This window comes from Silene latifolia, chromosome 1, assembly GCF_048544455.1.
Source record: "Silene latifolia isolate original U9 population chromosome 1, ASM4854445v1, whole genome shotgun sequence".
Classification (NCBI taxonomy): domain Eukaryota; kingdom Viridiplantae; phylum Streptophyta; class Magnoliopsida; order Caryophyllales; family Caryophyllaceae; genus Silene; species Silene latifolia.
Window position 1 is genome coordinate 58,467,313 of NC_133526.1, and position 17,505 is coordinate 58,484,817.

General features: G+C 34.5%; 2 protein-coding genes across 3 annotated transcripts; one reads left to right on the forward strand and one right to left on the reverse strand.

Moving 5' to 3' along the window:
- Positions 1-1,584: 1,584 nt before the first annotated feature.
- LOC141605956 (uncharacterized) lies at positions 1,585-11,714 on the forward strand. 2 transcript variants are annotated; one of them, XM_074424895.1, is made up of 9 exons: positions 1,585-1,708; positions 2,473-3,675; positions 3,793-3,849; positions 4,491-4,590; positions 6,628-6,705; positions 9,688-9,945; positions 10,546-10,692; positions 11,000-11,394; positions 11,572-11,714. In XM_074424895.1, the coding sequence occupies exons 4-8, from the start codon at positions 4,561-4,563 to the stop codon at positions 11,381-11,383; spliced, it is 897 nt and encodes a 298-aa protein (XP_074280996.1). In that variant the 5' UTR covers positions 1,585-1,708; positions 2,473-3,675; positions 3,793-3,849; positions 4,491-4,560; the 3' UTR covers positions 11,384-11,394; positions 11,572-11,714. The 2 variants fall into 2 exon arrangements, with proteins under 2 accessions (XP_074280996.1, XP_074281002.1); XM_074424901.1 differs by lacking the exons at positions 2,473-3,675; positions 3,793-3,849; positions 11,572-11,714 and having other exon boundaries at positions 1,630-1,708; positions 11,000-11,480.
- Positions 11,715-11,861: 147 nt separating this feature from the next.
- Positions 11,862-17,179, reverse strand: LOC141605946 (L-type lectin-domain containing receptor kinase IX.1-like). The gene is made up of 3 exons (XM_074424884.1): positions 16,641-17,179; positions 13,373-14,086; positions 11,862-12,891 (listed from the first exon to the last, which is right to left on the reverse strand). The coding sequence occupies exons 1-3, from the start codon at positions 17,110-17,112 to the stop codon at positions 12,026-12,028; spliced, it is 2,052 nt and encodes a 683-aa protein (XP_074280985.1). The 5' UTR covers positions 17,113-17,179; the 3' UTR covers positions 11,862-12,025.
- Positions 17,180-17,505: the final 326 nt, after the last annotated feature.

Genomic DNA, 17,505 nt, shown 5'->3' on the forward strand with positions numbered 1-17,505 from the left:
GGAAGAAGTGTTGTAATTTTTGGGGTCTTTTTTATTAGAGAGAATTGTAGTTTGTTAGTGAGATGGTAGGGGTAGCGGCGTCTTTTTTTACTAAAAACGTCGACGATGTTTACTAAAACGTTGACGATATTTACAAACCCGGTTGTCAAAGCAACAATAATATATAATAATATCCACCACCTACCCCACTAGTATCCATATTAGCCTAAGGCTCCGTTTGACAAAGCATTTCAGGTACCTGATTTGGTCAAAATATCTTATTTAACCAAAATTTCAGGTACCTTATTTTTTTGTAAGCGTTTGACAAGTAACTTATTTAACCAAATAAGCTACCTGAAATGAAATGCTAGTTAGAGTAACATTTGAGATTCCAGGTACCTGATTTGATTTGATTTTCCGTTTTTACCTTTTAAATTTATATTATTAAATAATTATCATATCCTTTTACGTCATTTCATTAAAATCAGTTACCTTTTTAGTTAGTTTGCCAAACGTTTTTTTATATAATCAGCTACCTTGTCATCCTAATTTTCAGGTATCTTATGAGTTACCTTTTCAGGTTTCAGTTACCTTTTCAGTTTTTAACTACCTTTTCATATTTCAGCTACTAGTTAGTTTTACCAAACAGAGCCTAAATAATATCAATTCGCCCGGTCTTCACCTTCTATCCGTCACAACTCACAAGAGAGACTAATTGTCTATCATATCATATCATATATTTATCTAATGCAAAAGCCAAAGCCGCTAACATGGCATCACAAAATTTGATCTCAAGATGACATGTCAATTAATGAAACAACTAAGTTCAAAACACAAATATGGCAAAAAATTTAAAGCTTCCTATAAAGCTTCCTTTAATAAAAATGAATTTAAAATAAAACATGATGTATTCCCTATCTTCTTTAAAAATATTTTAGTTGATTTTATAGTTAACTTATGAACAACTATAATAGTAATCCAAATATACAGGATAAAGTACTTTTTTGTGACTTTATCCTGTATATGTCAATAAATCATTTTTCAAGTACTTTTTTTCCAAATTACACGGGTGTAATCATTTCCGAAAGCATATACAGGATAAAGTGGACTGAACTTATCAACTACGAGTAATTAGTGGAAAATGGAAATCATTCATTTTGAATGAACATATAAATGTTTTAAAGGTGTTAATAGCAGTATGGCTCAATACATCTATATAACTAATTTTATCAATCTTGAATATATAATAATATACAGAGACTTAATTTTTGTTATAAAATATTTATTATAAAGTATTTGATCAAAAATAAAATTGATGCTATTATATGCAATGATTACTCCTAACGTTCAAATAAAATATAATTACTAAAAATTAATCAAATAAGTTAAAATAATGATACATTTACAAAATATCAAATTTTATATCCGTTACAAACATATTTAAACTTGACTTATCTTCATCACAAAGCAATAAATTATGTTTTTTAGTTATTTGTATGTTTTACATAATTACATATAATTGCTAATTGTGAGTTTTCTATAGCAAATCCGTGAATTTTCACGGGTTTAAACCTAGTTTATAAGCATTTGAAAGCCAAATCTTTCAACAAAGCTCTTGTATAAAAAACCGATATATAATTGCTGATGTTTATTACTCCGTATATGTCTCTCACATTTATATGTGCCAGAAGGATGAAATGGAAGACACTGACAATGTGATGGACTGATGGTATGTTCTGTTTCTATTTTAGTCACCAAGCAAAATAATCGTTCCCTATTCATTATTTATTTCTTAATTCTACGTTTACTGGTATATACCACCCGCTTTAGTCCGGATTCGACCTTTTAACAGTGTTGCATTTCTAAGAGCCTACCTTTGATTAAGGTAGAACAAATGATTGAAAGGGAGGAAGTTAGACTTTTTGTTGAATTCTTGTAATTTAATTGAATTTTGATGACATCTTTTCTGATTGAAATTTTAAACAGAAGTGCTCATAGGTTTGACCCTGTGCTGATTGCATGCATATTTCTTTGTAGCATCTTTTGTTTGGTGTATTTTGTTTACTTAAATCTTGTTTATATTAGCATTGCGTGGTTGAGTAGGAGAATTATGGGTTTCCGTTTGCAATGTAGCCATAGCCTCCTGCAATTGATGCAATTTTGGATGCAATTTCTATTGTTCGTCATCTTAAAATAGAATCTATTACAAGGGCATGGCTGTGTACATTCAATCCCTCTTTTCTTCCCCATTTACGGAAGTTTAGGACTTTAGGTACTGGGGTGATGTTGGTTGTATGTGTTTCTTAGGGTTTTGGATAATAGTTCTACCCGGAAAGAATTAACTGAAATAAATTGTCCGGAATTAGGATTGCTTGAATATGTACCGTAAACATGGTTGACAGAATAGCAAACCGTTCAACCCGACCCCATTTTATACCTATTTCAGTGACATCAAGTTATTCGAATGCTACACTGAGTTTTGATTTATGACAGCAATCACCTGTGAAGTGCTTTTTGGAGGTGGATAAGAGGCTCAAACAAAAAGGGAAAACGTATTCGAAACAATGGGGTACTTCCTATGTATGGAATACATTGGCTACTTGAATGGAGAGAACAATTTGATTTTATGTCTATGATGCAGAACACACAGCTTAGAATTTGAAGAAACCAATTTCAGTGATATCGAGTTCTTCAAATGGAATAAGTTAAACCGAGCTTCTGGGATTACTGTGTTATACTCCCTCCTAGTCAGCCTATTGTTCCGTCTTTCCTTTTTCATGCTAGTCGGGTTTTGTTCTCTCTTTCCTTATTTGGAAACCTTTGTGTGGTCCAAATTCAGTTCCATGTGGGGTAGGTTGTTTTGTGTGGTCCCAATTCATTTCCTTATTTTTGTGCCAAAATGAAAGGGGAACGATAGGCAGACTAGGAGGGACTAGGGAGTAGCATTTTTCAACCAACTTTAGATGGTTAAGTATACATTCCATGGAGTATGTGTTTTCATCTCAGCTCTGCTTCACTGCAGTCAGTTTTACTTCATTATCGAGCAACATCTTGTGGGGGGAAGCGAGAAGTTTTCTGATCGTGTAGATATCTGAAGTCTGGACCAATATATCTCTGTTCTCTGGCACTATTTTGTTACCTATCTTCTAACAGTTCACATGGATTTGGCATTTCATCCCATGTCACGAGGAGGATATTCTAACAAAGTAACATGCTCGGGGATGAGAAACTTTTTTTTGTTCTACTTGGTACTTTTTACTCTGTCCGTCCCAATCATTTGTTTACCTTTGATTAAAATACTCCTCACAAAGAATAAAAAGGCAAACAAAGGAATGGGACGAAGGGAGTACTTTATTCGTAGTCCAAATTCCTGATGATGTAAGTTTCTGAGTCGTATATCTCTACAATTTAAATGGGTTGTCCTTGTGTAATACTGGTGATCGATGAGTGTGCCAGCCCTTTTGAAGCCTACTATGACAATAAAGATTTTCATTTCATTCCTTCCATGACATTTATAGGTTACTTATTTTTACCGTCAGTAAGAAAGGAATATTGAGAGCAGCTAACATGTACATGCGTCTATTGCTAGATCGAAAAGAAAATACATAGTATCATTTATCTGCATTCACACAATCAAATATGGCAGTCATTTGGTGAATAGCTCAGCAAGAAGGGAATAACTCGAGATGGAAGAAGGTGAAATCTGAATTCGTTATTTGAGGCCACTGTCTTTACTTCTGAAACTCCATAAAATTTGTGTGAACTCCAGAAACTTATAATTAAGACTTGAATTATTTTTATCTTATTCGCCAGTTCAAAGATCTGTGAATCATGCCAAATATTTATTTCAGATGCATCCCCCATGTAAAGGTAAAGATTCTTTGTAAGAGATTCCTGTGAGTGGTCACTTTGTATTAAATCTGATCAACTATTGTTTTTCTGGTACATTTGCTGCAAAGATATCTACTTTTAGGCTTTGATATTCTGTTCAATTTACCTTTTCGGTTTTTGTTACTAAATTCATGAGTTTAGTCTGATTTTTATTGTGATGTACATTTTTGAACATAAATTGAAACTGAGTCATTGCAGTGGGATTGTACATTTTTGAACAATTACTCAAAACGAGTTGTTGACAAGATCTGTGGGTGGTGTTTAATTTTTTATGTGCAAATGTTTCAAGTATACGGGATGAGAAGAAAGACTACCATTTGATGCGATAAACTTAATCAGCTTAAATATTTTCATTTTAGTATAATTTAACTTTGCTCTTGAGAAATTTCTGTTTCTTGAACATTCTTCCTGTCGTCTGTAGTTTAGGCACCCACTCCTAATACAGTCTAATTGGGTTTCAAATCTCTACTTACAAATGTGGAACCTTGATTCACCGTGATCACAAAACTTGATTCTTCATGGCTTGTATATGCTTTACGTTGTTACCAGAAAAACCCTTCATTATTGCTTTCTTTTCTGGCATGAACTATGAAGTTTTAACTATTCATTTCATTTTCCAGAACTATATAGTTGCTGGAGGCTGAATTTACTGTATGAAGTTAAACGAAGAAAAATGGCAGATGAAAAGACATGGGATTATGGGGGAGCAAACTACAACAGGTCATTGTTATTATTATTACGATTAATTTAATTTAAGAATTTTCCCCGTTATCTTAATTATTTTGTCGTTTATGTCACATTTCTGTGTTTTTATAATATTTTAGTATGGTAGCCATGATGAAATAAGAATTTTGTTAAAGTTATACTTCATAACTCATAAACGAAAGGGGGCAAATTGGGAGAAAAAACCTTTATAAAGAGAAAATTATTTAAATTCTGTATAAACTGAATGATAAATTAAAGATTAGTTTGAAAGCAACTATCTTTTTCAGTTATAGAAAAGAAATTTTGCATCCCAATGTTGAAGTAACCGACATCCTAGATTTAAACCTGAAAATCATAGGGCTCAGGGACAGACGTACGATTAAGTTTGGTAGAAAAAAAGGAGAAGGTTCCTTTATAGACACGGCATTGGGCTTGGCGACCTTATCTACGGACATTGCCTTGAATAGGTATCTGTTCATTAGTAAAAAAGAATGATATAATCCTAGCTACATTGTGTGGGATATCCTTAATAGTTACTCCCTCCTATTCAATCATACCATTAAATGAATATATGTGAGGAGTATTTTATCCAAATGGTATAATTCCAGTGAATGGGAGAAAGTAATACTTAATGTTAACGTTTTGCTCGATAAATATTTGGTCTGTGTATCACGGTGCCCGTGTTCGTTTAAATTAGCTAGCTTACATAAATGGGTAGTCTGCTAATTGAACATCAATGATCGAGGTGGATTTTGGATGATTTTTTTGCAAGTTTGCTTAGTCTGAAATTATTAGGACACATATAGAAGTGATTCATTTCTATAATCGCCATGAAAGGAAATCCTTTTCTAATCCTCATAAGATTAATATGTTCCTAATTGGTTCAACAGACCTCCCTCCTTGGCCACTCCTTTTCCCCATAAAAGGATTAAAAAAAATAAAATCTTTGGGGAAAAGCTTCCTGCTGTTCTTATTACAAGGGTCTTTTTCAATAAAAATTCCTTCACACACTGTAAGTCTCAAAATGGAGTTGTGAATCTTGTGATATGTGCTTTTATTAGTCAATTCTAGTTAATTGTCACTGACTCACTGATTATAGTTTTGTTATGAGAATTTTCTTTAAGGATATGTTGATTCGACCAAAACAGATACCACTCATCAATGACTTATTGAGTTCAACATCTTCTGATGTTTAGTTGTGAATCTTTTCTGAATTTTATGTTGCTTAGCCATCAGACGGCACATAAGTTAAACAGATATCAGTTGTGTTCTGAACTTCAATGAGGAAAATTTATATATTTTGTTTCTGTGACAAAGGGTAGACAAAATAAGCGTTTCTTGCTTATATTCGACATTCCTTTTTAATGTGCGATAACTTGTTTCATTGTTGGATTCATAAAATAAATTATAATTTGGTAATTTTCTGAAGGAGTTTGTTCTTTGTGGTTAAATGACCCATTTTAGGTGTGTTGTAATGCCATCGCCGCATCTCTTTCGGGTGCCTCATATTTTATCGTAATTAATGTACCTCCTCTATTTATCTCTAATTAATGCCCTGGGTTCAAGTGCTCGTATCGATTTGGGAGAGGTATATGTGATGCTTTGTTACTGTTTGCTTAAAAAAGTTCTTCTAATGGTTTGATGATTCAGATCTTAAATATGATGTATATGACCTATTTACCGCTACAGTCAAACGCGCCTTAATTTAGTGATTGGCTCTCTTTGCGCGGGAAAATTGACTTCATTAAATTCGTCATTAACACATATTTTGGCATTCGCTGGTTGGCCCATTTTGTAGAAGTTTTCACCGATAAATCGATAATTTCTTGCAGGATATCATCCAACGTAATTGAATCGTGTCATGTTTATCAATATATTATGCTTAGCTCAAACCAAATTACAAGCTCTCAGCTTTGATTGCTTAATGCTTATTATATTTTACTTTCTGCTGTATAGTGTATATAAGCTTATGAATTCCAATTTGCCTACTGCGGCTTCTAATTTTCCGTTCTCCATTTTGTTAACTTCCTTGCCTCCTTTTGCCTTCTGAAGTGTGTTACTCGAGGAAGTTCTGACGGTTATTACCAAACTATGGAAAGCTCTTCTTCATCCTCTAGCACGCCAATTGAGGTATGGGAATTAGGGAAGTATAAAAGTTTACTTCAGTCTTATACTCTTATCCTATATGGAGTATATTTAATATTTTTCGTTTTCCTGCATCAATGGCTAAGGTGATTTCTTTCTTCAGACAATTGCGAAACTTTTAGTTACGTCGTCTACTTCATGTGCCTGTGATGTTGAATATGATCTTATTAAAGGTTGGATTTGTTTCTTACTGTGCTCTGTAGTTGGAGCATGTCAAACAGTAAACTGATAGATTTTGTTATTTCTTATTGTTCATCCATTGAGTAGCAACATTTATCGGAGTGCCACTCCCCCAAATAAGTGTAAAAAATAAATGGTAAAAAATAAAAACAAAACATCTGCGCATGTCGGGTTCTTTAATAACAACCACTGAATTTTGTCAATTCTACTGACGTTGCTAGGTTCGGTTATTTTACGTGCATCACATGTATTTAAAAGCTCATAAGATCTCTGATGTAACTCTAGGTCAAGTTTTAATGTGTTTTGAGTAAAATTGCAGCGGCATCAAGTATTGTAAACTTTTATGTGTTTTTGTATGTAAATTGGGACGAAAATAAAGATAGATGTGTAAAACTCTCACCCTCGCAAGGACTTAAGCTAGACACTCGAGTTTCAATCTCGCAAGTAAGAATAGACCTACTAAACTCGCAAGTTTAGAGAAGGGATACTCGCAAGCAATTGAGCATAAACTTAACTTTATTCAATGTAAGATACGTAAATAACGATTACAAGACCCTTATTTATAGTGATATGGAACGTCCCTAACATGCATATGTCGGTTCCATATATCCCTACCATAAAATAATAACTTGACAATCAAGCTAACTAGAATTAGGAAACTCTTACTTTCCTAAGGATTTTAGGAAAGTATTACAAAAACTCGAATTAAATAAGCTAATCTCGAATAAAATAACACCTAATATGTATTCATAGTACTTATTCCTAAATTCTAAACTAACTAGGATATGACTCCTTATGGTAGAAGTCTCGACTTCTCTGCCTTGGACTCCAAGTAAACACCTGAACACGTCTGAATAATACTGAATCATTTTGAACAGTCCCGGAGATTGTTCAAGGGTCATTCTGACTGATTCCTTTCCAAGTTACCATATTCACGTGACTTGAGTCAATCATAAATCCCTCGACTAACTTGGAAATGTCTCGACTTATCAATACTTATCACTCATTGCTCTTGCATCAATCTCATCACCTCATATGTCTTTAGATATCTTGATTAATGCTACTATAACTCGTCTTCCCTTTATGTCATTATGTGGGTAATAGATCGGCATTCTTTTGAAACTCTTCCCTTTATGTCATTATGTGGGCAATAGATCGGCATTCTTTTGAAACAACACGTGGTGTTACTGAGAAAATTATTTGCATAATTTGATTTCTAAGGTATATTATATTCAAAAGATTCATAAAACGAGTACTTTTTCCCTGTCATTTCTGGAACCCCAGACTAGATATTAGTACCTTCATTGGAATTTGTTGAACTTATTTCCGTTTCTTAACTATTGTTCTTATAGTGGTACCTTACTTCCTTTTTCTACTTTCATCAACCGTCAACCGCCTTTGACTTTAACCCATTATAGTGCCTCCTTTTAAACCTTTTCTCTCATCGGTTCTCTAAATTCCCTACCTTTCTTTGTTGCTTGCACATATTATAAGGGAACATTACTAGAGGTCTATCTTGGTTTACTCCAGAGTGAAGGTAGTTTCGCGATCTATCTTGGTTGTTCATTCTTGTAGTCGAGCACACTAACTGCTCAATTGTGCTACTCCAACAATCCTTATCTTACCTGGACGTTCATCATATGGGTAAGCAATGTTGATCATTAGAATGGACTGGATTTTTGCTGCTGGGAAATGCCGTCATCCATGAAAGAGAGGGATACGAAGGATGTTAATCCACTTAACATTCATTTGTTGATGCAAGTTCCATCTCAAGGCTGTGTTTATTTATCGAAAATTTGACCATTTAAATTCTCCTATGATGACGGAGAACTTTAGAAATTATTTTGAAACGCTATTATCTCTTAGGACAAAAAGTGGAGAACAAGTTACGAATAACAGTCTCCTAATTAGGCTCTGAACTTGAAGCTGTATGTCTTCCTCTATTACCATTAGCGTCTTTTTGCTCTTGATATTTGGAAAAAGGTATACTTGATTCTGTAACATAAAAGAATTAGTTTTTTTTTATTTTTTTTACGAGAAACCAAAAAAAGGATTTGTTATAAATACATTTTCCTGTTTGCTCTCTCTGCTTTGTATGACAACACTTCCTTCAACCTTTTATAGTTGTAGCTGGGAGTTGATTTTCTTCCTTTTAGTTCTAACAAGATGATAATGATCTTATGATATCCGTCTTAAATACTTTTTCCTTGTAATTGCTGCTGTAGAAATGTAATAGCATATCACAGCAAGGCCTGTTAACCATGCATTACGTATATAGAATTGCTGGAAATCAGAATCTTCCTACAGAGAAATCTTATGAACGGTCCAGTATGCTAGTATCTTGTGTTGCCATCATCCTTTTTTCCTCTGAAAAGTAACAAAGATATAGGAGGCTGACTATAGATATTCTTACACTGACATGATATGTAACTTTTAAGGAAACAAGAAGTCTCCTTTTGAGACGGTCTCACGCTAAAAAGTCTGAGATTTTCATTTAATGATCCTATTATTCCTACCAATAATGCCGTATCTACCATGAATGAAACTAATTTTCTTAAAAATATTATTATTGTAAATATACACACACTGTTTTACTGTGAAGCGTGAGACCTTCTTATACAATAATTTGTGTTGAAAGAGTCTCACATTAGTCTTGACTTGTGCTAAACTAGAGCTGCATCCCTATAGCAATTTAAATTATAGACTAACACTCTCTAGCAATATTAATTGGGCGTCTTATTCTTGTATGTGATTCTTTCGTTGTTTCCATTTCACGAAATTTTTTAGGCTGGATCTAGGAAGCTAGACCCAGAGTGGCTTGAAAGGTTTTTGAAGAGGACATTCTTTGATCCTTGTTCTGAGCATTTTTCTCGCCGGAATGAGTTGAACAAGTACTGTATAGACTGTGATAAAGCTCTCTGCCAGCACTGTCTATCAGTAGATCCTCACGAGGACCACAGACTTTTGAAGATCTATCGACATGTGTACAAGGACGTGGTTCCACTTGATGAGATTGAGCGCCACATTGATTGTTCCCAGATTCAGGTGCACATCTAATAATTGATAGACACAGGAACTTCTTCTAACATACTCTATTGCCCTTTCTAGTCTTAGTAGCTGCTCTTTATATATTTGAAAGTTCGTTCACTTGCCAATGTTATTGACGGATGCCAATCTGTGTATATAGTTTCAATTTACTATCATAGATTTATAGGCCTCATTGCCTCATATGTCTTTGGTCGCAGTATAACTACATTGGCCGATCCATGTTAGGGTACATGCAGTTCTCCTTAGGTCAAGGCATAAGATTGTTATTTTCTCAAAATCATCCTAAAAAGGGAAGTAGGACAATAAAAATCGGATGGAGGGAGTATTTTTTTATTCAGATTGAAACTCTTATGCTAAAAAAATCTAAATCTATAATTTTTTGGGTAATATTTTTATCAATGCGATCTAGAATTAAATTTTCTTGCCGTGGCACTGGAAAAACCAGTATAAATTTCGTAGTTTAATGTTTGTGGAGTATGAGAAATGATCATGAAGTTCCTTATCTTAATTTCGCAACTTAGAGAGCTTGTAGATTGATCTATTCTAAACCATAGTTCGACTTTGGTCATGATCTGACTCTTGCAAGTTCCACCATAGCCGTACAGGTGCAACAAGCAGCTGGTTATAGCAGCAACTCCTCTACCACACTCAGGTACAAAGCACGATGATGAAGAGACATGTCAAACATGTCACAGAAAGTTGATGAAATATGACCTATTTAGCTACTGCTCTATATCTTGCAAGGTAATATGCCACTGAAATTATTTTAGGTGGTTAAGTAGTAAGTAGTAATACACTATTTTTGTTGTGCAAGTGAAAATACAAGTGAATTGAACAACCGCTTTTGCTTTTGGATGAACTTATTTCAGCACGTCTTAAAAAGGAGCGTAAACCGTAGGATAAGACAGACAAAAATGTGATGCATAAATAAATTTCCTTAGGATATTACCGTATTAAACATATGAGAAACTTCACATTTAAGAAATTACAATTTTATGCTCTACTAGAAACTGATTCCATTTGCAATGTTCTGTGGTTCTTTGCTGTGTAGGTGGAAGCATTCTTGCAAAAGGAAGATGAAGATTCCCCTCCCTTTCTATCACTTGGTCTAGTGGTGCAAAACTCAAATCAAGGAGCTGAACCAAAGAACTTGACTCTTGATCAGCCGGTGCCAGATTCCAAGCAAGAAGCCTTAAAGACGACAACTATTGATCAACAGGTGCAAAACGCAAACCAAGAACCAGAGCTAGAATCAGAATTAAAGAAGACAACAGTTGATCAACCGGTGCAAAATGCAAATGAAGAACCAGAACTAGATTCAGAACTAAAGAAGAGGACAGTTGACCAATCGGTGGAAAATGCAAACCAAGAAACAGTGGTAAACAAGAGGACTCGGAGGAGAAAGGGAATACCTCACCGTGCACCCTTTTTCTAAAGATTCTGTAAGTCCATACATTTTTCATCATTTGCTGAACTTCAATAGTTTTTATTTTATAAGTTTTTGTCCCAGTTCTGGTGTTCTTATCCGGGGAACAAGATGAATTGTGTAGAATTAACCTTGCTTTTGAAATGGATAAAACTTTCAATGAATCTTACTCAGTATTACTCTAAACACAATGACAGGTTAATTTTCCCGGCATTTTATGAAATTCTGATACCCAAGATTTTATTCTTGTAGAGGTATAGGGAACCATAAAGGCAGATTTAATGTTGACAGTTCTCGAACCAAGTTAGTTATCAATACCATCGCTGAATGATTTTACCAATTAGCTTACTTGGTATGCGCATACCCATGAATTATTTTGACCACTATCGTTACCGCGTAGTATTAATCGCTTGATTAATTGGGTCCAAGGAGGTCCATTCATACATTTCTGCGGAAATAAAAATTTCAAAAAAAAAATATATTCTGATGGTGGTCGAACACCTTTATTTGCTTCCATGTCTGCCTGTTCTGATATTCCTAATTCATAGAGCATTAGAAAGAAGTGATTATGTACATTTTCACGGCAGGTCTTGTATTACTATAGATTTCTTTTAACGCTTTTTAAGTACAAACTTCACACTTCATTAATAACTAGCGAGCTAATATTTCACTCGGAAACTCAGAGCTCTCTCCTGGACTGTAGTAATCTGGCAATGTAACGGCGGTAATTGGACTAAGAGTTACCATACTCGGTGGGTCCGAAAATCCGTGAATAGACACATACACTCCCTTAGGACGAGTATCTGGGAGTTCGATCGGTGGTTCATCTGGGTTCATTGAAACCTGCACCACCTTTCTCATGTTGGGTCTCATACTCGCATCCAAATGCAAACATGAAAGCCCGATAGATAGTAACTTAATTGCTTGATCCTTGTCGAAATCCCCGCGTAGGTTTGGGTCTACGCACTCAAGCAAGGAGCCGTTGAGATGCATATCCCATGCATACTCTACCAAGCAACTCTCCCCTAGGAGATTGCTGAATCTTTTCCCACACACCACCTCCAAAACCACGACTCCATAGCTATAAACATCGGATTCAGTTGTCGCCTTGCCAGTGTAGCTAACTTCAGGTGCCATGTACCCTAGGGTTCCAGCCACCATTGTCGTTACTCCGGCTGCATTTTTAAGCAACCGAGCTAGGCCAAAGTCACCTAGACGAGGGTTAAACTCGGAGTCTAACATGACATTGCTAGGTTTGACATCTCTGTGTACCACAGGGTCACCACATTCTTCATGAAGGTACAGTAATGCTGATGATAAACCGGTTAGTATTCTGTTCCTTGTCTCCCAGTTAAGGAATCTTCGGCCTGTGAGGAACTCTTGTAGGCTCCCATTGGCCATGAAGTCGTAAACAAGGAGTAGATGTTCGTTCTCGTGACACCAACCTTGGAGTATCAATATGTTTTTGTGCCTTAGTCGCCCTATCGTGCATATCTCTGCCAGGTATTCCCTCTCACCTGGTGCAGGAAGATGACATTTTAGCCTGTTAGTCGAAACTAAAAAAAATGCAGTATTCCTGTGTTATCTTGTTCGAAGGATGGATATGAATCCAATTGATAGTACCTTAAGATTCAACAAGGAACATAAGGAATACACACAAACATGTCAACATTGTATACCGGTAAGTTTTTGACAAGACCCAACAAGATAGGGTGGAACTTTGAAGTTTTGGGGTAATGGAAATTGGATGTGGTCACTCATCTGAGTCTTTGTTATCGGGGGGAAAGAGAAAAGGGTTAACCATGTGCTATAAAAGACAGGAAAAATATCAACCATGCGTTAGGCTTGTGGTTGAAACGAAGGTATTATAGACGACATGTAGTTAGTATAGACGATAGGTTGTAGGTTCGAATTCCTCTCCGTACATCCCATGTGCATCTTTTGAAACAAAAAAAAAAGTCTAGTGAAAGATGATTTACCAAAGAATCATTGAGTTACCTTGTCGAGAGTAATCGGAAATCCTCTTGACAGCAATGGTTTGAGAAGTATCCGCAATATACCCCTTATAAACACTTCCAAAACCACCACTTCCCAACAAATTTTCCCTGCTGAAGTTTTTAGTAGCCTTGGCCAGCTGCTTGTAAGTAAACTTCTTCGGGGCTGTGGTGGCCGACTGCCTTTCGATATCTTCCATCCTCCTAATCCTTTCCCTCTTCTTAATCATCCGTCTTCGGGCAATCGGGAATGCACATAATGCAATGAGGAACAATGTCCCTAAAATTGGAACAACTGTTTCCAAAATGATCCTCTTCTTTTTATTGTCCTCAACTGTTGAGTATGGTAACGGGCTGGCAGTAAAAACCCAGTTAAAAATTTGGTGGGTTTCAGTCAATGTTCCTGTGGAGGCTGTAAACCCTATGTAAGCTGAACTTGGGACTATCTTAGAGACCTTAATTGTGTGATTAAGGAAACTAATTAAGGGTGTCCCTTCATAACCCACATATATTTGAAGCTTCTTTGTCCACCCATCATATGCTATTTTTACCCTGATTTCTTGGCCACTCTTGAGGTCTATGTTCGATGAATTCAGGGATTTTGCAATAACAGAATTCATTACACTTAATGTATCAATTCCTATGTGATTTCCATCAGGATCCCATTCATTTTTGAATGTGTCCAACTCGATTGCGAGCTGTTTTACTTGATTTCCACCTGAATTACCCAATTCAATTGTGTTAATTAAAGTCGTTGTCTTGACAAAAATTGTAGCAATTGCCAAAATCGGTTGGTTTTGATGTAATAAGAATTCACTTGTAATATATCAATCAATCAATCAATCAATCAATCAATCAATCAATCAATCAATCAATACTATATATTAAATCCAGAAACCAAAGCACTTCAATGTAATTAAAGAAAGTTATACAAATTAATTATACTATAATCACTAGCAATTAAGGAATCTCAATGCAAATATTATATAGTTTGTGTTAAAATTAAATTATATAGAAGTTTGATAATTTTCTTAAACATATGTAAGAGACTAAAACATGGTCAATTTCCTTAAAATAAAATAATTAATTGAGATTGTCAGTTTCCTTAAAATAAAATAATTAATTAAGATCGTCAATTTCCTTAAAATAAAAGAATTAATTAAGATGATCAATTTTAAGGAGACTAAAAGAAAGAAGATGCTTGGTAATTTTCCTAAATATTTATAGAAAACTAGAAGATGGTCAATTTCATTAAAATAAAATAATAAATTAGTATAAACATGCACACTTATGGTATTAATTATTATCATCATAAAATTATATATTAAATTTAAAATCTATGCAATTTTATTAAACTTTATAGTTTATTAGATGTATAAAAATGTTAATTATTTAACATACAAAAATATAATAAGTAAGGTTATAAATAATTCAAGTTAGGTTCCATAATATATAATGATTTAATGCATATATGTAATATATTTATATAAATATATAATCCTCTTAAAATTGAAAATTGGATGCCTAAGTAGTAAAAGTAATTTTGCCAGTAAAAAAAAAATTGTAGTAATATTGGATATAGTTATATGATAGTAATCACTTATTTGAATAGTTAAGTAACAATATTATCAGCGAGATTAGTGAAAGTGGTAGAAATAACAAAGGGAGTAGTATAAAACCAATATTAATGCGACAATAGTGAAAGTAACAATAATTAAGGCGGGAGTGTGAAATTATCAATATTAATGCGGCAGTAGTGACAGTAACAATAATTATGGCGGGAGTAGTGAAAGCAACAATGATTGCGAGCAAGTAGTGAAATGTTATTACTATTATTTCATTAATAAGAGTAAAATATTAATAGCGGGGTAGTGAATTTGTCTCAAAATTTATTTCATCGTAATTTTAGGATATGTCATAGAAAAATATATTAATGATAAATTTATAGGTTATGCAACTTTAAACAATTTTATTTAATGACAAAAAAATTTAATGGTAAGTAGAGGTAGTCCGGGCGAAGCCGGACATCAATACTAGTTTATAGGTAAATAAGATGACAATTATCAATACTTCGTATTATTTATTATGGAGTATAAAGCTCTCCCTTAAAGTGGGATAGGGAGTACTTTTGTCAACAATAATAGAGAGGCCGTTTCTTCTTGGTAAAAGGAAATTTTTTGAATTTCGTTTACTTTTTTCGTCCGCAAGAATGGTATAGATTGGTTTATTATCAACCTAGTTTCCTTACTCTATCAAAATTTAAAAAAAAACAAAAACAAAAATAGAGAGGCCGTTTTCGGTTGACCCATAATCGAACAGTGGAATAATGTAAACTTCACTTTCTTCGGGTTGGAAAAAAAAAAACATGGACGGAATGCACCCATACAAAATGCCATGACAGGTACGTACAGCTTTGAAATGTCAAAGAATTGAATTTCTAATATGTTCCTCTACTTTTTATAGGTCAAGTCGTAATTATCTTAACAAAGCGTTTAATTATAGAAGGGAATATCCGTATATAGCTATAAGCGGGGAAAATATCCACTCATCTTAAGCAAAATGTGTCAAATGTAACCATCTTAACGCTAAATGTCACCAGTACCATTTCCATGTGATAACCTACCTGTTGTAGCTTAGGAAATGACACTGGTGACATTTGGCGTTAATGTGGTGACATTTGGCCCATTTTGGTTAAAGTGAGTGGATATGTGGGCCGTCTATAGCTATAGACGGATATGCGCCGTCTATAATGAGAATTTGTGTTATCTTAAATCATCCATAGTTTTCCAAGAAATTTAACTAATCCTAACTAGTTATTTTCATCAACTAAACAATTGTAACTAATTACCTACTAGTCCCGAGTGTTCTTTCAGTGGTGAATGGTGATGATCACACTATGTTAATACAACTTCAGAGATTGAAGTGAGTATACAATACAATAGTTATATCGAACTTTTTTTGGGTAATAGAATCACATATATAGTAAGGACTTGTGACCTTTTGTTTATTTATAGACTTTTAGTCTCTAACACTAGCATAGAATCGATCGATAGCCTTCATCATATATTTATACGGCTCTGTCTAGAAGCCCTTGCTGGCATAATTCTCGTACTTCCTCTGTTCATTTCATTTCACACGGTTGACTGAAATATTACTCAGATACGAAGAATATTATAAACAAACGTATGAAAATGAGATATACTGAGGCGCACAAGACTGACTGATTTATGCTTATCAAGCGAACCGATATAATAACTCAAATATAAACATACCTGAAAGTTGGATATTTTGGAGACCGAGGTAAGAACCAAAGCTAGCATTAGGAGAAGGATGATTATCTGGAGCAATAACAAAAGTCATACCATCCCCAGTAAAGACTTGGTCAAGACTAGGTAAAATCCTTAAGGAGAAGCTTGTACAGAAAGAAGCAGGCCATACTTGGACTGGATCACCGTACAAAACTCGAGCGATGGCGTTAAAATCATCAGTAGACGACCTGTTCTTTGATATTGTTGTTAAATTCAAGTACCCTTCTCCTGGTTTAACTGCTCCCATGCATATCAGTTCACCTCCATGCTTGCAATTTGAAGGGTTAAATTTAGGCAAGTTAAATATTACCTGCCCATCACAAACTGAAGTAGACGAAGACGATGACGATGACGAGGAAGGGGAGGAGGTTACTACATAATTAGTGCTAATAATGATGATTAATGATAGTAGTAGAGTTGGTGGATGACTTGACATGGTGGTTGTTGGTTTGGTTAAACTAAGAGGGGATTATAATGGGATTTAGTGATTATTAAAGTACTTGATATGGTATCATTTTAAGGAAATATGAGGAATATAAACGTTGCTATCAAGGATAATGTAATTTGTCTGGTATGTGTTCAAGTCAATTTTATTGATTAAGGAAAACCACATAGTATTTCTTATTACTAGTCTTCCAACAGTGATAGGTGCCCCACTAAAACATACGACTCGCAATATTAGCAGTACTAGCTAGTGCAGATCCCGTGTAAAAGCGCGGTTTTTTAGGAGAATTTGACAATTAGATCGACTGTGAAAACAAATTTTAATAATGTGTTGTAATAAGAGGTAAAAATGATAAAATTAGACATTTTTAGCCTAAATGAAATT